This window comes from Chiloscyllium plagiosum, unplaced genomic scaffold (assembly GCF_037043375.1).
Source record: "Chiloscyllium plagiosum isolate Xiang-an unplaced genomic scaffold, Cpla_swu_hap1 HiC_scaffold_5, whole genome shotgun sequence".
Lineage (NCBI taxonomy): Eukaryota > Metazoa > Chordata > Chondrichthyes > Orectolobiformes > Hemiscylliidae > Chiloscyllium > Chiloscyllium plagiosum.
The window spans coordinates 84,043,239-84,063,655 of NW_028270143.1; the positions used below are offsets into that span (position 1 = coordinate 84,043,239).

At 42.6% G+C, this 20,417-nt stretch overlaps 1 protein-coding gene across 2 annotated transcripts in view; it reads right to left on the reverse strand.

Moving 5' to 3' along the window:
* Positions 1–20,417, reverse strand: part of nebl (nebulette) — a 347,345-nt gene that overhangs the window by 141,043 nt on the left and 185,885 nt on the right. For both annotated transcript variants that reach the window (XM_043690429.2, XM_043690431.2), the window contains exon 4: positions 1–108. In XM_043690429.2, the coding sequence (XP_043546364.1) occupies positions 1–108 (108 nt within the window). The remainder of the gene's footprint in view (positions 109–20,417) is intronic.

A 20,417-nucleotide genomic window follows, 5' to 3' on the forward strand; every position in this document is an offset into this window, starting at 1 on the left:
ATTACTAATTTGCTCTTGAGTTCTTTTTAATCTTTGCAGTTCAGGAGTGTCAGTAACAATACTAAATCCTCTTCCCCGGTTCTTTTCAAAGTCTTCTTTATACTTGGCCTGGAAGGTAAAGAAAATGTAACTTAAAAGGAGCATATCAAAGTTAATGACTTCATTTATTTATTTCTATACCTCTTTTCGACCAGAAAAATTAGAATTATACTGCAATGAAAGAGGCCTTTCAGTCTTCCATGATTTAAACTATCAGTTCAATCCTATTTCTCTGTTCCTTCCCCTTAACCCTGTAAATATTTTGCCTTAAGTGTTTAATCAATTACATTTTAAGACTTAGCACCTTTGCTTCCACCATCCTTTTGACCACTGCATTCTTGGTCGTCATAATTCACCATGTTAAAAAATCTTTCCTTATGTTGTCTCTGATTTCTTTAAATCAAATATCTTAAGTGTATGTTCTCTGATTACCCACCCTTTTGCAAACTAGAACAATTTGTCCTCCTTCATTTTGAATACCTCGATCAAATTTCCTCCGAAACATATATTGCCCTTAGGAGAACAGCTAGCTATTCCAATATGGCAGAAGTGAGTACTGCAGATGCTGGAGATTAGAATCAAGAGTGTGGTGCTGGAAAAGAACAGGTCAGGCAGCATCCGAAGAGCAGGAAAATCAACATTTCAGGCAAAAGCCTTTCATCTGGAGACTGTCACCGGAGATGGAAATGGAGAGATCAAGAAAGGGAAGGGAGGTGTCAGAAATGGACCATGTGAATTTGAGGGTGGGGTGAAAGTTGTGGGCGAAGTTGATGAACCACTCCAGTTCAGCCTGGGTGCTGAACTGTTATTCAGCTATTCCAATACCTCCACATAACTGAAATTCCTATTCCCTGAAGTACAACTGTAGTAGTTTTGTTCTGCATCTACTCTCAAGGTTGAATATAAATTCTAAAGTATAGTATCCAAAATTAATAAAGTATTAAAACTTTATTAATAAAATGGTCTTCAGATGAGGTCCAGCCAATTTTTAAAGGTTTAGCATTGCTTTCTTGCTTTCAAAGACAACCCTTTTGCCGTTACATCAATGACTGCATCGGTGCAGCGTCCTGCACCCAGGCTGAACTAGAGCAGTTCAACAACTTCGCCCACAACTTCCACCCCACCCTCAAAATCACATGGTTCATCTCTGACACCTCCCTCCCCTTTCTTGACCTCTCCATTTCCATCTCTGGTGACAGTCTCCAGTGGACATTTACAAGTAACCCACAGACACTCTCAACTATCTGGACTACACCTCCTCCCACCCAATACCCTGCAAGAACTCCATCCCGTTCTGCAAATTCCTCCACCTACATCACATCTGCTCAGATGAGGAGACATTCCACTCCCAAACATCCCAGATGTCCACCTACTTTGATCTTTTGCCCCCTCTGTCATCCATACAGCCCTCCACCGCACAACATCCATTCCACGTTCCACTGCTCTAAATCCCTCCCAAAGGCAATAGAGAGTTCCCCTTGTCCTTACCTACCATCCCACCACTCTACACACCCAATGCATCATCCTTAAACATTTTTGCCAACTCCAACTAGACCCCACCACCAAGAACCTCTTCCCCTCCCTACCCCTCTCTGCCTTCCAACAAGGATCATTCCCTTCACCAATCCTTGGTTTGCACCATTCCACCCACCCAACCCCCGGTACCTTCCCCTGCAACCGGAAAAGATGCAAAACCTGCTGATACACCACCCCCTCACCTCCATTCAGGGCCCCAAACAGTCTGTCCAGGTGAGACAGAGGTTCACCTGCCTCTCTTCCAACCTAGTTTACGGTATACGGTGCTCCCAATGTGGTCTTCTCTATATCGGGAAAACCAAATGTAAACTTAGAGAACGGTTCACCGAGCATCTCAGCCGGGCCTGAGGGGCCAACCAGACCTCCCAGTCACCGCCCATTTTTAATTACCCTTCCCACTCCCTTTCTGACATGACCATCTTGGTCTCCTCCTTTACCACAATGAATCAAACCGCAAACTGGAGAAACACCACCTCATCTTCCGCCTCAGTAGCTCACAGCCCAGAGGACTCAACATTGAGTTCTTCAATTTCAAATAACCTCCTTTCCCATACCCTGACCCCCTTCGCAGTCCCTACCTCTCACTGTCACTGCTCCCTGCCATCTACTGGATTAATTCCTCCCATTGACCAACCAGGTCGTACCCTCTACCTATCTCCACCTATGTCCACTTCACCATCCTGCACCGCTACCCCCTTTATCTGCAGCTCCCCTTACACCCACACCCAGTCCTGAAGTGTTACACCTGAAATGTTGACTTCTCCAGTGCCTGATGATGCCTGGCCTGCTGTGTTCTTCAAGTTTCCTGCCTGTCTACCTTCATATCCCATTTGCCTCAAATTACAAAGCCTAAGATACCACAAGATTTTAACAGTTTTCTCATGGTGTTGTGCCACGCTCAAGGATTACTGAACATTCACTCCAGGCCTCCTTGTTCCTGCACCTTCTTTAAATTTGAACTAATTATTTCTATATTCATTCCTCTTCCCATGATGTAGCTCTTCACTTGCACTTTGTATTAAGTTTCAGCTGCCAGGAATATGACCTTAGCCCTAATCCTATTTTTTACAGTTGTCTCTGTCCTCTTGAAGTCTCCTAACATCCATCGCATTATAATATTTCCACGTACACTATCCCATTTGCAAACATTGAAATTATGGCCTTGCATATCCAAGTCCAGTTCATTAATATAATTTAAAAACAGAAGTGATCCCAACTGCAGCCCCTTAGAAAATTTCACTGACATGCTGTTTTTGATCCAGCAGGCTTTCATTTTGCTATCAAGTCTATTGTGTGTACCTTTGCCAACTGTCTTCTACAAATCCATATAGAGGAATTTCAATTATCCAGCATTCAATTAATTGAATTTTGGATTATCCGAACACGATCACAAGGTTCTGATGCTTGGCTAACTATGTTATCCGGCATTTGATTATCCAGCATTAGATTAACCGAAGGAAATACTCTCCGTTTGTGTCCTTCGGATAATCAAGGTTCCTCTGCATACGTCAAATATTTCAATGGCTTCATACAAAAAAATCCTGTTCATTGATCCCTGGGATAAATCTGAAGATTCCTTTATGCCCTATTGTCAGATAGCTATTATTGATTTCATAATTTTCACAAATTATCCATCTTAGAGCATTATTTTTTAAGCCCTTCCCAGATGTAAACACATAGGTGAGTTATCTAAACTGGAGGAACTGGGAAACCTTGAGCTAATGTAGGTCAAGATGGTAAGACTTGGAGAACAATCTGCAGGCATTCTAGCTTGGGATAGCAGCTAAGCACGTTAGAAAAGTGGTGAATGTCAGTACGTACAATAGTATATCCAAGAATCAATAAGAGGGCACATTCCATTCGATTTACTAATGAGTAATAAATGAGATTTAGTTAGCACCTTAATGATGTGTAAGCAAAAAATTAAAAGTGATCACAAGAGGATCGAGTTCAACACAGAGCTCAAAAGCAAGAAATGCAATTTGCTGAAGGGCCTAATTATAACATGCTTAAAGCCTATTCACATAAACAGAGTTAACGCTGGACCACAGCAGGATTATAGATTTAGAAATGGCTGACATCAATGGAATAAGACAGTAACTGGGCAATCCGTTAATGGGCAAAATGACAGAAAATCTGCAAGAGCCTTTCAAAAATTAATTTGTGATACAGAACCTGTTAATACCACAACAGACAAGAACTCTACTTTCCCAAAAATGTAAGTCAAATACAAGAGATAAATATCAAAAGTAAGTTAAAATCAAAAGCTTAACAAAATGTAAAATGTAACACAGATTGAGGAGAATTGCAAAGCCGCAAAGAACGAAGGATGACAAAAAGATATTCCATTACAAAATGGGCAGCACAGTGGCTCAGTGGTTAGCATTGCTGCCTCACAGCACCAGGTGTGTGGGTTCAAGGCACACACTTGGGTGAGTGTCTATGTGGAGACTGTATGTTCTCCCCATGTCTGTGTGAGCTTCTGCTCGATGCTCTGGTCTCCTTCCACAATTCAAAATGTGGAGATTATGGGGACTGGTTTTGGTAAATTATCCCATAGTGTCCAGGAATGTGCAAGCTGGATGGATTAGCCATGGTAAATGTGTGTTTACTGGGATAGGGTGGGGAGCTAGTGTGGAGTGGGATACTCTTTGGGGGTCCGTGTGGACTCAATGGGCTAAATGGCTTCTTTCTGCATTGTCGCAATTCTACTCTATGAAAAGGGAGTGTGAAAAGAAACAGATGTCAGAACAAAAGAAATAGTGGTTGCATTAGGGAAAGGGGGGATGATCTGGAGCAATATTAATAGCGATACTGTCAATGAAAATACGGAAATGGTGAATGTGCTAAAGAAAACTACTTTTAGCCAGTACAGGAAAACTGTCAAACATCCCAAGGAAGCTTGTAATGAACAAGAACACGAATTCAACAAAGTTAGTATTAAGCAAAATAACAGTAATGAAGAAATCAATGGTTTCAAAGTCGAGAGGAGTTTATATCATGCAGCTTTAAAGGAAGTAGGCAAGAATATTGCAATGCCCTAATTATTATCTTCCAAAGTTCTCTCAATTTGGAAACTGTTTGTTTAAATTGGAAAATTGAGCCTGTCAGTCTGATACTTACAAAAGGGTAATAAAGGGAAACTAGGGAATTATAGACCAATTATTTTGACATCTGCTGTCAGTAAATTATTCAAGTCTATAATTGAGGATAGGGTGACTAAACACTTTGAATTTTTTCAGCTGATCAGAGAAAGCCAACATGAATTTGCAAAAGTCAGGGCACGCCTGAGGAATTGGAATTTAATTTTTTTTGCAGAGGTAAATACACAATGATGAGTTGCAGCTCAGATCAGAATATAAACCACTAAAATATAAACCAGGAGAAAGAAATTAGAATATGTGACAAAACTAGGTAACGTTAACTCTGATTTTTCTCCACAGATGCTGCCAGATGTAATGAGATTTTCCAGCAATTTCTGTTTTTGTTTCAAATATTTTACTTCTGTCTTCACTACAAACTACAAAAGAAATAGTAAAGGCTTTAAGTCGGGTGGTGGAAGACAGAGAAGGAATTTAGCAGAAGTCCATTTACAAAGCAACTGATGGAGCTGTGAGCTGACAAGTCTCTGGGTCGAGATGGACCTCATACATTGCTTGTAAAAGAAGTTACTAATGAACTTGAAAATGTGGTTGCACGGATTTTCCAAAATCCTTTCAGCTACCATCAGACAGGAAAGTAGCAAACATAACCCTGCTGTTCAAAAAGGGATGGAGGCAGCAAACAAAAAGCTGTAAGTCAATTACCATGATACTTGGGGTGGGAAAGGCATAAATTGATCAATGGAGAGATTATAGCTCCCCACGTAGAAAAACACAAAGTAATCAGTAAGGATCAAAGGTGCTTTGGTTTTATCATGTTGAACTGATTTAGTAGGGTTCTCTGAAGGAGTAGCACGTGTTGTGGATAAAAGGGAGGTCGTAGATATACTGTGCATAAATTTCCAGAAATATTTGATATAATGTTACTGCAGAAAATAAATGCTCAGTGAAGGGGATCAGCATGAACAGGCTGTCAAGCAGGAAGCAAGGAGTACATAACTGAGTCTTTATGATCGGCGGAATGCCATAAGTGGAGTCCCTTAGGGGCCTGTTGTAGTCTCACCTTTTTACAATTTACATCAACTCGGAGCTAGATGGGTTCTTGTTACAATGGAATCAAAGGTCATCGGTTTGAGGTGCAGGGGGATTACATGGGAATGGGAAGCTCCAAACACAAAGATCAGCCATGAATGGGGGGAGTCAGTGGTGTGTGGGCATGGAGAGAGAATGGGTTGGCAGACAGGAAACAAAGCGTGGGAAAAACGGGTTTATTTTCCTCAATGGAAGCCAATGTTTAATGGATTATTGTCAGATCAGTGCTTGGAGTCCAATTATTCATAATGCAGTTAATGATTTAGATGAGGGAACAAAATGCAATATTTCGAAGGTGAAGATGACACAAAGCTGGGTGAGAAGGTAAATTGTGAGGATGATACAAAGATGATTCAGTGTGATTTGGACAAAGTGAGTGAGTGGATTTATGCACGACAGACGAAGTATAATGTGCATTAAATAGGAGGTTATCCACTTTGGTAGCAAAAACAGGAAGGAAATTTGATTTGCAGACTGGAAAAGAGGGATATGCAATGAGATCAAGTGTGTCTTTGTACACCAGTCACTGAAAGCAAGCTTGCTAATGCAGCTGGCAGTGAAGAAGGCAAATGGTTTGTTGGCCTGCGTACTGGGAGGATTCAAGTGCAAGAGCAGGGATGTCATGGTGCAATTGGACAGTGCCTTAAGTGAGTCCAAACCCAGTGTATTGTGGGTACTTTGGTCTCCTTACCGGAGAAAGAATGTTGGGACTATGCATGGAGTGCAATGAATACTATTTAGGCTGGTTTGGAAGGACTTACATATGAAGAGAGACTGGATCAGTCAGGAATGTATGTAACATATCTTCTGGAGTTTAGAAGAATATGGGGTATCTTATAGAAATCTATTCCAACAGAACTCAATCAGATATACATGGGAGGTAGGTTCCTGAAGACCAGGGAGCCCCAAACCAGGATTTACAGACTAAGAGTACAGGGTAGGTAATTTCAAACTGAGATGCTAAGTAATTCCTTCACCCTGAGAGTGGTGAGCCTGTGGAATCACAACTCCTCCACAGTTTCATGAAATCCAAAATCCAAAGAAATTTTCGTTCCCTATCGGATCTGTAGGTTTGACTTCTCATTTCCTGTCACGTGAGCAGTGAAGTCTTTTCTTTGACTATTCACACAATTTACATTTTAAACTTTGTCAATCTTTTAATAGTCAGAGGTGTACTAACCAAGCACTGTTGGCCTGAAAGTTTTCACAAACTGAAACTCTTATAGAGGTTACATATTCCCTGAACTGTTCTGAACAATCGCTTTTTGCTTATAACTTCAGTACTGTCTCTTTCAAACTGAACCTAAAAAAATCAGAATTCAATTTTTAAAACATGGTCATTTAAGATTTTGCCACAGCTTAATGTTTTGTCTCCCTTGTCATTAAGCCTCACGTTAGAAATGAACAAAGAGACCTTGGAATGCTGATTCATAGCTCCTTGAAAGTGGAGTCGCGGGTAAATAGGATAGTGAAGGCAGCATTTGGTATGCTTTCCTTTATTGGTCAGAGTATTGAGTACAGGAGTTGGGAGGTTATGTTGCAGCTGTGCAGGACATTGATTAGGCTACTGTTGGAATACTGCATGCAATTCTGGTCTCCTTCCTATCGGAAAGATGTTGTGAAACATGAAAGGGTTCAGAAAAGATTTACAAGGATGTTGCCAGGGTTGGAGGATTTGAGCTATAGGGAGAGGCTGAACAGGCTGGGGCTGTTTTCCCTGGAGCGTCGGAGGCTGAGGGGTGACCTTATAGAGGTTTACAAAATTACGAGGGACATGGATAGAATAAATAGACAAAGTCTTTTCCCTGGGGTCTGGGAGTCCAGAACTAGACAGCATAGGTTTAGGGTGAGAGGGGAAAGATATAAAAGACACCTAAGGGGCAACCTTTTCACACAGAGGGTGGTACGTGTATGGAATGAGCTGTCAGAGGAAGTGGTGGAGGCTTTAAATTGCAACATTTAAAAGACATTTGGATGGGTATATGAATAGGAAGAGTTTGGAGGGATATGCTGGCAGGTGGGACTAGACTGGGTTGGGATATCTGGTCGGCATGAACAGGTTGGACCGAAGGGTCTGTTTCCATGCTGTACATCTCTATGACTATAATCAAACTTTGATACCAAGGGCCTTTGAATCATTTGATCTTTCTGATACATGCTGGTTTTTAAGTCATGATTCCACAAGGACTGGCCTAATTAATTTTTAAACCCCTTCCACAAATAATCCAACTTGTATATGTCACTAGTTGAAAATCCAAACTCTAAGAAAAATTGAAATTGACAGAGATCTAAATCTCAAACCTTTTTTCACTATGGTTTTATGTCAGAAACAATGAAAGTCCAGGTACGTAAAATCATAAATCAAGGCCCACATGGCCCAAGTTATGCCTGTCTCTTTCTGGTATACATGAAACATTCCTTATTCCAGTCCTATTCCGACCCCCACCAACAACTCTTTCTCCAATATATCAATATCATCAGTGTTGCTTCCCTCTCTCATCTGGAATTGGAAAAATTCATTGATTTCATTTCCAACTTGCTCTCATTTTCACCTGATCCATCGCTGGCTCCTCCCTTCCTCGACATCTGTTTCCCTTTGTGAAAAGACAGGAGATAACATCCATTATAAACTGGCCGATTTCCACAGCTACCTGGACAATTCATCCTCGCACCCTGTTTCTTGTAAAGACTCCATTCCATTCTCCCAGTTCCTCAGTCTTCGTCACATATGTTCTGATGATGTCAAATTCAACAAGGGAGCCTCCAAAACATCCATCTTCTTCCTCAACCAAGGATCCCCCCAACACTGTTGTTGACTGGGCCCTCAACCAGGTCCGACCCATCTCCCACACCTCAGACTTCATCTGCCCTCTTCCATACTGTAATACAACAGCATCAGGGTCCTCATTTGTCCTTACCTACGATCCCATTAACATGCATATCCAGAAAATCATCAGCCACTATTTCCGCCACCTCCAGTGAGATGCCACCACCAGACACATATTCCCCTCCACTCTCTTGTCTGCTTTCCACAGGGATTGTTCTCTCCGTGACACCATGAGCACTCTGTTCACTCCCAACACACCCCCACATCACCTTCCCCTGCAATTGCCAAAGGTGTAACACTTGACCATTTACCACCTCCCTCCTCAGTGTCCAAGGGCCCAAACATACCTTCCAGGCGAAGCAATGTTTTACCTGCACGTTACACAATTTGATCTACTGTATTCACTGTTCACAATGTAATCTCCTCTACACTGGTGAAACAAAATGCAGACTTGGTAACTACTGTGCAGAACACCCACCTTTTGCCCGCAAAAAAGACCCTGAGCTTCCAGTTACCTGCCACTTCAAAACACCACCCTGTTTCCCTGGCCAACATCTGTCTCAGGATTGCTGCAGTAATTAGATTAGATTACTTATAGTGTGGAAACAGGGCCTTTGGCCCAACAAGTCCACACCGACCCGCCGAAGCGCAACCCACCCAGACCCATTCTCCTACATTTACCCCTTCACCTAACACTACGGGCAATTTAGCATGGCCAATTCACCTAACCTGCACATTTTTGGATTGTGGCAGGAAACTGGAGCACCCGGAGGAAACCCACGCAGACATGGGGAGAATGTGCAAACTCCACACAGTCAGTCGCCTGAGGCGGGAATCGAACCAGAGTCTCTAGTGCTGTGAGGCAGCAGTGCTAACCACTGTGCCACCGTGCTCCAATGAAGCTCAACATAAACTGGAAGAACAGCACTGAATTCTCTACTTGTGGACCCTGCAGTCTTCTGGACTTAATATTGAGTTCAATTGCCTTACGGCTTGAACTCTACGTTCCAGCCCCCACCCACAGCACACCAGGTTTTGTGATTACATTATCTGGTATGCATTGTCATCACTAAATCTTCATTAACAGCTATTAATGATATGTTCTGATGATGTGGAAATCGGCCAGTTTATAATGGATGTTATCTCCTGTCTTTTCACAAAGGGAAACAGATGTCAAATTGTAAATGACACTCTTCTGTTCAACTGTTCTTCGATATCTTTGGGCTCTATCCCTACCTATCATTTACTTCTTACACCTTCCTCCATGCAATCCTCTGCATAAAAACCAACATTATCCTAGCTACCATCAGTTTTGAGAAAGGGTCACCATACCCGAAACCTTAACTGCAATTTCTCTTCACAGACGCTGCCACACCTGCTCAGCTTTTCCAACAATCTGTTTTTGTAACATTTATCATGAAAAGGTGTATGGAAAGACATCAAATCTCTCTCCTTCTGTGCCGAGTAACCTTAAGTTGGGTTTGCTGGAGGTGTCAACACGTCTAAAATGGAAGTTTCTCCCCATCTACTCTATCCAGACTGCTCATGATGTTGAATCTCTCTGGCAAATCGCCTCTCAAGTTTTCTCTTTTTTTTAAAGAGAACAGCCACAGTTTCTCCAATTGATCCTGACACTCAAGGTTTTCATTTCTGGTACCATTTTTGTACATCTGTTTAGTATTCCTTCTGTCTTTTTTTCTTCATTGACATGTTGTGGGCCATCACCAGCTAGGCCAGCAGTTATCCATATGCTAATTACCCTGGAGGAAGTGATGGCAAGTTGTCTTCTTAAGCCAATGAAGCCAATGGGGTGTCCACATAGCCCACAGTGCTCTGGGAGGGAGGCTCAGGATTTTGTAAATTTACAGATGTTGTCAAAATTGGTGGTTCAGCGGACAGTGAAGAAAGTTATCTTAGAGTACAAGGAGGTCTTGATCAATTAGGTCAATGGGCTGAGGAGTGACGATGGAGTTTGATTTGGATAAATGCTGGGTAATGCATTTTGGTAAAACAAATAAGGGCAGGACTTATACAATTAATAGCAAGGTCCTAGGTAGTGTTAGAAAATAAACAGGCTTAGAGGTTCCTGTTTATTGCATCACAAGTAGACAGGATGTTAAGAAAGCTTGCCTTCATTGCTCAGAACTTTGAGTACAGGAGTTGGCATCTCATGTTGAGGTTGTACAAGTCATTGGTGAGGCCTGTTCTGGAGTAATGTGTGCAGTTCTGGCCACCGTTATAGGAAGGATATTATTAAATTGGAGAGGGTTCAGAAAAGATTTACCAGAATGTTCCAGGAATGGAAGGCTTGAGTTATAAAAATATGCTGGATAGGCTGGGACTTATTTCACTCCAAAGTATGAGGTTGAGGGGTGAACTTATAAGGGTTTATGAAACCGTGCAGGCATACATAATATGAGTAAGGAGAAAGTGAGGTCTGCAGATGCTGGAGATCAAAGTTGAAACTTTATTGCTGGAACAGCACAGCAGGTCAGGCAGCATCCAGGGAACAGGAGATTCGACGTTTCGGGCACAGGCCCTTCTTCATTCCTGAAGAAGGGCCTGTGCCCGAAACGTCGAATCTCCTGTTCCCTGGATGCTGCCTGACCTGCTGTGCTGTTCCAGCAATAAAGTTTCAACTACATAATATGAGTAGCAAGGGTCTTTTTCCCCAGGTGGGAAGAGTTCAAAACTAGGGGGTATATTTTTAAAGTGAAAGGAGAAAGATTTAGAAAGTACACAAGGGGCAACATTTTTACAGACAGTAATTTGTGTGTCGACTGAACTGCCAGAAAGTGGTGGATGCAAATACAGCTACAACATTTGAAAGACATTTGTATAAGCACATGATCTGCCAGTCTTTGGGACATTGAGCCCACATACTGAGCATTGCACCAGCACTGAAAATCATAGCGCACGTTCTTCATTTGAGTGATAATTAGAATGTCTTTTGTGGCTGGAAGACAGAATGCTGTTGGTAATGAATACTACTCTTGAGACTACTGCATCGTAGTAATGGGAGACAGCTGATGTCACCTGACGTTCAAAATTTTCAGATGTTTTGTCTGAGGTACTGTAATCCTAGACATGTGGCAGAGGCAGGTTCAATTAAACCATTCATGAGGGCATTGGATGATTACTTGGATAGAATAGTGTGCAGGGATAGGGGCAGAGTCAGGCAAATGGTACTAGGGAATTGAACCAGTGCAGGCACAGTGGGTATCCTTATGCACTCTAAAAGATCTGTGATTCTGCAATTCTGTGATTCCGTGAGGTAAGCTGGGTACTTTTCAAGATCGAAACTGATGCCTTAGGTCCATTCATGAGCTTCTACACAACACAGTGAGAAATGATCCAATCAGGGTAGCCATTATCTTACAGAATGTCTTTGATGCTGCATCAAAGTTCAGTGGTCTACAAATCACCCGAATTATATAGTTGCCAGTGAAGTAAATCTTATAGCACATGGAACTATAGGAATCTCAGCATGGAAATGGATGAGTGATGGCAGATTAATAGTAGAAAGTGGTGGAGAAACAGCTGGCAAATTTATAACTTGTACATCCAGAAAGCCAGCTGAAGGTTTTTCAGCTTGTATTTTAGGGATTAAAATATATGCCTCCAATATGTTTTTCTTTTTCAATAATTTAAAATAATGACATTTTTTCCATTACATACAATTCAGAAAACAATACAAACTCTTCAACAAAAGCAATATAATAAAATGGACAACAGTCCATTATTCCTAGGAATTGGAAATAGCAGAACAAAGGTTATTTAATTTATTAACAATGTAAAATTTAATAAACTAAAAATAGTGAGCATCAGGAAACATTCAGCCTTGGAACAAAAGATGAAAGCAGAAATATAGTTATTTACTTCTTATTGGCAGAAAGAAACTTTTAAAAAATTTTCAGTAGATGTGATCAAGGTCAGATGGGATTCAAAAAAGCACAAACTGTTTCAAATATAAACTCTAACAATTCATAAATCATGAACAGCATTGTACCTTTTGACATAAAATTTGAATGAGCTGAGGTAAATTTGACGCTGGACACAAGTAACAGTACCCATTACGGAGTTACCTCACAACAGAAATAAATACCCTATAAGATTAAAAGCATGTCTGTAGCCTTGACAAATGTATATAATAAAATAAGATCAAGCATTTTAAAGAGATCACATCAAATGCCTCATCCTTAGAGCATTTGATGTCAGACATCTTGAAAAATGCCCATATTACAGAGGAAGGAGAGCTGGATGTCTGGAAACGCATGAAAGTGGATAACTCCCCAAGGCCTGATCAGGGGTATCCTAGAACTCTGTGGGAAGCAAGGGAAGTGATTGCTGGACCCCTTGTTGAGGTATTTGTATCATCGATAGTCAAAGGTGAGGTGCCAGAAGACTGGAGGCTGGCTAACGTGGTGCCACTGTTTAAGGACAAGCCAGGGAACTATAGACCGATGAGACTAACATCAGCGATGGGCATGTTTTTGGAGGGAATCCCGAGGGACAGGATTTACACCTATTTGGAAAGGCAAGGACTGATTAGGGATAGTCAACATGCCTTTGTGTGTGGGAAATCATGACTCATGAACTTGATTGAGTTTTCTGAAAAAGTAACAAAGAGGATTGATGAGGGCAGAGCAGTGGATGTGATCTATATAGACTTTAATAAAGCATTTGACAAGGTTCCCCATGGGAGACTGATTAGCAAGGTTAGATCTAATGGAATACAGGGAGAACTAGCCATTTGGATACAGAACTGGCTCGAAGGTAGAAGACAGAGGGTGGTGGTGGAGTGTTGTTTTTCAGACTGGAGGCCTGTGACCAGTGGAGTGCCACAAGGATCAGTATTGGGTTCATTGTTTTTCATCATTTACATAAGTGATGTGGATATGAACATAGGAGGTCTAGTTAGTAAGTTTGCAAATGACACCAAAACTGGAGATGTAGTGGACAGCAACGAAGGTTACCTCAGATTACAACAGGATCTTGATCAGATGGACCAATGGGCTGAGGAGCGGCAGATGGAGTTTAATTTAGATAAATGCAAGATGCTGCATTTTGGGAAAGCAAATCTTAGCAGGATTTGTACACTTAATGGTAAGGTCCTAGGGAGTGTTGCTGAACAAAGAGACCTTGGAGTGCAGGTTCATAGCTCCTTGAAAGTGGAGTCGCAGGTAGATAGGATAGTGAAGAAGACTATCTTGTCTATATTGGTCAGAGCACTGAGTATACAAGTTGGGAGGTCATGTTGCGGCTGTACAGGACATTGGTTAGGCCACCGTTGGAATATTGCATGCAATTCTGGTCTCCTTCCTATCGGAAGGATGTTGTGAAACCTGAAAGGGTTCAGAGAAGATTTACAAGGATGTTACCAGGGTTGGAGGATTTGAGCTATAGGGAGAGGCTGAATAGGGTGGGGCTGTTTTCCCTGGAGTGTTGAAGGCTGAGGGTTGACCTTATAGGGGTTTATAAAATCATGAGAGGCATGAATAAGGTAAATAGACAAGGTATTTTCCCTGGGGTGGGAGAGTCTAGAACTATAAGGCATAGGTTTTGGGTATAAAAGGGACCTATGGGCAACTTTTTCACAGAGGGTGGTGTGTGGATGGAATGAGCTGCCAGAGGAAGTGGTGGAGGCAGATACAATTGCAACATTTAAAAGGCATCTGGATGGGTATATGAATAGGAAGGGTTTGGAGAGATACGGGCCAAGTGCTGACAGGTGGGACTAGATTGGGTTGGAATATCTGGTCGGCCTGGACGAGCTGGACAGAAGGTCTGTTTCTGTGCTGTACATGGTTAGGAGAAAGTGATGACTGCAGATGCTCTAGATTAGAGTCGAGAGTGTGATGCTGGCAAAACACAGCAAGTCAAGCAGCATCCGAGGAGCAGGACAACCAACATTTCAGGCAAAAGCCGTTCATCAGGAATATATACTCCACAACCATTTGATGAAACTCTGAAGCACTCTGAAAGCTAGTGCTTCCAAATAAACCTGTTGGACTATAATCTGGTGTTGTGTGATTTTTAACATTGTACAGGAAAACATTCTTTTTCTCTAAAAGTATGCTGCAAGGCACAAGAAAAATGATGGGGAGCTGAACTTCAGGAAGCTTAAAGAAGGAATGCATGCAATTGAAAAAGGCAGCAGAGTTAAGCAGGTTTGAGGTTTGAGAGGATTTACCATGAATTTGTAAGGGAGGATGCAAAGGACAATGCCGCCATAAAGTTAGTGGGAACCAAGAGGACAAAAGATAAAGATGGAACTGTGTGCCAAAGGTTTAGTTTTGGCATCAAAGGATGTGAGCAGGAGAATTAAGCATTCCTGAGAATTCGATGGCACTGAGTAGAGAAGAGTTTTGTGCATTAAAATTTGAGAAGGCAAGTGGGATTTCATTAAGGCATCATTAGAAAAAGGTGAGGCAGCAAACAAAACTAAGTCCCACAGGGTCTCTGTCATAGACGTCTTCTGCAATCTGAGTTACTGGGGGCAGAATCTGACTGTCATGTCCTCACTCCTGCATTGGTAGACAATAGACAATAGGTGCAGGAGTAGGCCATTTTGCCCTTCGAGCCTGCACCACCATTCAATATGATCATGGCTGATCATCCATAATCAGTATCCTGTTCCTGCCTCATCTCCATAACCCTTGATTCCACTATCCTTGAGAGTTCTATCCAACTCTTTCTTAAATGAATCCAGAGACTGGGCCTCCACTGCCCTCTGGGGCAGAGCATTCCACACAGCCACCACTCTCTGGGTGAAGAAGTTTCTCCTCATCTCTGTCCTAAATGGTCTAACCCGTATTTTTAAGCTGTGTCCTCTGGTTCGGCATCACCCATCAGCAGAAACATGTTTCCTGCCTCCAGAGTGTCCAATCCTTTAATAATCTTATTTGTCTCAATCAGATCCCCTCTCAGTCTTCTAAACTCAAGGGTATACAAGCCCAGTCGCTCCAGTCTTTCAACGTAAGGTAGTCCTGCCATTCCAGGAATTGACCTCGTGAACCTATCCTGTACTCCCTCAATAGCCAGAATGTCTTTCCTCATATTTGGAGACCAGAACTGCACACAGTACTCCAGGTGTGGTCTCACCAGGATGCTGTACAGCTGCAGAAGAACCTCTTTACTTCTATACTCGATCCCTCTTGTTATGAAGGCCAGCATGCCATTAGCCTTCTTCACCACCTGCTGTACCTGCATGCTTGCCTTCATTGACTGGTGTACAAGAACACCCAGATCTCTTTGTACTGCCCCTTTACCGAAATTGATTCCATTTAGGTAGTAATCTGCCTTCCTGTTCTTGCCACCAAAGTGGATAACCATACATTTATCCACATTAAACTGCATCTGCCATGCATCTGACCACTCACCTAACCTGTCCAGGTCACCCTGCAAGCTCCTAACATCCTCCTCACATTTCACCCTGCCACCCAGCATTAGTCTCATCAGCAAATTTGCTAATGTTATTACTAATACCATCTTCTATATCATTAACATATATTGTAAAAAGCTGCGGTCCCGGCACTGATCCCTGCAGTACCCCACTGGTCACTGCCTGCCATTCCAAAATGGAGCTGTTTATCACTACTCTTTGTTTCCTATCAGCCAACCAACTTTCAATCCAAGTTAGTACTTTGCCCCCAATATCATGCACCCTAATTTTGCTCACTAACCTCCTATGTGGGACTTTACCAAACACTTTCTGAAAGTCCAAGTACACTACATCTACTGGATCTCGCTCGTCCATCTTCAGAGTTACATCCTCAAACAATTCCAGAAGATTAGTCAAGCATGATTTCCCCTTCATAAATCCATGCTGACTCTGACCTATCCTGTTATTACTATCCAGATGTGTCGTAATTTCAACCTTTATAATAGACTCCAGCATCTTTCCCACCACTGAGGTCAGACTAACTGGTCTATAATTTCCTGCTTTCTCTCTCCCACCTTTATTAAAAAGTGCTCAAACATTAGCCACCCTCCAATCCACAGGAACTGATCCCGAATCTATCGAACGCTGGAAAATAATCACCAACGCATCCACGATTTCTCGAGTCACCTCCTTCAGCACCCTGGGATGTAGACCATCAGGCCTCGGGGACTTATCAACCTTCAGATCTAATTAGCTCTCCAATACCAATTCCTGGCAAATATAAATTCCCTTAAGTTCAGGTCCTTCAGCCACTGTTACCTCGGAGATTGCTTGTGTCTTCCCCAGTGAACACAGATCTGAAATACCAATTCAATTCTTCTGCCATTTCTTTGTTCCCCGAAATATATTCCCCTGTTTCAGTCTTCAAGGGCCCAATTTTAAACTTAACCATTTTTTTGCCTTTCACATACCTAAAAAAGCTTTTACTATCCTCCTTCAAAATCCTCTTTCAAAATCCTGTTGGAAGAGGGAGTGTTAAGTAACAAAAGGCATTGCTTCATCAATTAACAAAGCTGGGACAAAGGACAGCCATTCCTGGAACCTGGCATTGGTAGAACTTCAGGGTGGCATTTAAAATTTAAGTGGACAGTTTTAGAATGCTTTCCCATCACAGTATAAATGCATATTCAATGGCAAATGATGCAATTCAATCTCTTCCTTTTAACCTGTTCCAGTTTCCAAAGATTACAGTCTCCATTATGTTGCTGTAACACTTCACATACAAATTTTCTTACACCCATCTCAAGGTGGAACCCTCCTTGTGTTATAGTGTTCTACATCCTTAAATGGAGGATCACCTAAAAGATCTGACCAGAATTTCAGGGAGATGCTATATTACTGGAAGGCCTATCTTAGTTATTTAAGGTGCTCATGGTTATAGTTTTCAACTAAGCGTAAAAACTACTTCAAATTAATTTTACAAAGGGCTTATCACTGACCAAATGTCATGTAGAAATCCAATCTCAGTGTTTGCTACATTCTTATTGTTGATGCAATGTTGGGCTTCATCCCTTCAAAGTGTACTCTGTACCCTGACAAAAGATCAATAAAGGGGATCCCCGATTTATGAAAAGATCATTAAGAATAGGAGCAGAATTGGGCCACTCAGCCCATCGAGTCTGCTCCATCATTCGATCACAGCTGCTGTTTCTCAACCTCGTTCTCCTGCCTTCTTCATGTAACCCTTGATCACCTTATCAATCAATAATCTATCACTGTCTTAAAAACACTCAATGATTTGGCCTCCACAGCCTTCTGCAGCAATGTGTTCCACAAATTAACCACAGTCTGCCTGAAGAATCTCAGTTCTAAAGGATCATCTTTTCACTCTGTGGCTGTACCCTGGAGTCCTAATCTCTCCTACTAGTGGAAGCAACTTCTCTACATCTGCTCTATCCAGACCTCTCAGTATTCTGTAAGTTTCTATCAGATTCCACCTCCTTGCCACCCATCATGAACCCCCCCCCGCACCCCCCCCCCCCCCCCCGCACCCCACCTCCCCCATTACATCCTTCTAAATTCCATCAAGTACGGACACAGTGTTCTCAACTACTCATATGACAAGCCCTTTGTGGTTGTAGTCATTCTTGTAAACCTCCTCTGGACCTCCTGCAAAGCCAAAACATTTTTCCCTCAAAACGGCTCCCAAAACTATTCACAATATTGCAAATGTGGTCTGACCAGAGCTTTAATAATACATTGCTGCTCTTGTATTCTAGCCCTCTTCAAATGAATGGTAACATTACATTTGCTTTCCTAACTGCCAACTGAACCTGCATGCTACTCATAAGAGAGTCCTGAACTAGAATTCCGAACTACCTTTTCTGCTTGAGATTTCTGGAAGCCTTTTTCCCATTTAGAAAACTGACTACATCTCTAATCTTTCCCACATTGTATTCCATCTGCAACATCTTTACACAGTCACCCAGCCTATCCAGGTCTTCTGCACCCCTCGCCCACTTCAACACTACCTGACCTTCCACCAATCTTTGTTTCATCTGCAAATATAGCAACAATGCCCTCAGTTCCTTCACCCAGATCATTAATGTATAACGTGAATAGTTGTGATCCCAACACTAACCCATACGGAACTTTGCTGGTCACCAGCTGCCAACCTGAAAAAGACCCCTTTATCTCAACTCTGCTTTCTGCAGTCAGCCAATGCTCTGTCCATAACAATACCTTGCCCCTAACACCATGAGCCCTTACCTTACGTAGCATCCTCCAGTACAGCACCTTAGCAATGGCCTTCTGGAAATCTAAACAGATCACATCCACTGGCTCTCCCTGGTCTAAATTGCTCATTACCTCCTCAAAGAATTCTAACAAATTTGTCATGTGAATGCTCATGCTTAGAAGCACAATTCCATAAAAGGGCACATTCATATTCATTTTAAAGATCTGATATGCAAACATTTCCTCCTATTTATGAACAGCTATTTCATATTGCCCTGTACAGCGTTCCAACTTGCGTATACATCAAGTTGCAACTGGACTCAAGAATGGAAGCTATTTGAAATCCATGGACTTCACAGAAAGTGATGAGAACTAAGTGCTTTAAAATCATATGAAGCTAGTCCAGCGGTCTAGCCAAAAACATTTTTTTTTTGAAGAGTTCACGAGAATGTGAAAAGGTAACAGTTGCATGGTGAAGGCAGGAAAGAAGGCAGGCTACTCATGAGAGACACGTTAGCAATTGTTTTGGCAACAAACTCATTTGCACAGGCATCCAGCATGCAACACAGTTAACAAGTGCCAATTCATGGATTAGTGGTGCTGGAAGAGCACAGCAGTTCAGGCAGCATCCAAGGAGCAGCGAAAATCGACGTTTCGGGCAAAAACCCTTCATCAGGAATAAAGGCAGTGAGCCTGAAGCGTGGAGAGATAAGCTGGAGGAGGGTGGGGGTGGGGAGAAAGTAGCATAGAGTACAATGGGTGAGTGGGGGAGGGGATGAAGGTGATAGAGACAGACCTGAAAAGAAACTCAAGCAGAACTAAGTTCTATGAAAGATTTGTGTTTGAATTATTAAATGCTATAGAAAATTTAAAGAATATTATACTGTACACAGTACAGTATAGGAGGAGAAAGTGAGGTCTGCAGATGCTGGAGATCAGAGCTGAAAATGTGTTGCTGGAACAGCGCAGCAGGTCAGGCAGCATCCAGGGAACAGGAGAATCGACATTTCGGGCATAAGCCCTTCTTCAGGAATGAGGAAAGTGTGTCCAGCAGGCTAAGATAAAAGGTAGGGAGGAGGGACTTGGGGGAGGGGCGTTGGAAATGTGATAGGTGGAAAGAGGTCAAGGTGAGGGTGATAGGTCAGACTGGGGTGGGGGCGGAGAGGTCAGGAAGAAGATTGCAGGTTAGGAAGGCGGTGCTGAGTTCGATGGATTTGACTGAGACAAGGTGGGAGGAGGGGAAATGAGGAAACTGGTGAAATCCGAGTTCATCCCTTGTGGTTGGAGGGTTCCTAGGCGGAAGTTGAGGCGCTCTTCCTCCAACCGTCGTGTTGTTGTGGTCTGGTGATGGAGGAGTCCAAAGACCTGCATATCCTTGGTGGAGTGGGAGGGGGAGTTGAAGTGTTGAGCCACAGGGTGATTGGGTTGGTTGGTCCGGGTGTCCCAGAGGTGTTCTCTGAAACGCTCCGCAAGTAGGCGGCCTGTCTCCCCAATATAGAGGAGGCCACATCGGGTGCAGAGGATGCAATACATGATGTGTGTGGAGGTACAGGTGAATTTGTGGCGGATATGGAAGTTTCCTTTGGGCCTTGGAGGGAGGTGAGGGGGGAGGTGTGGGCGCAAGTCTTGCACCTCCTGCGGTTGCAGGGGAAGGTGCCAGGAGTGGAGGTTGGGTTGGTGGGGGGTGTGGATCTGATGAGGG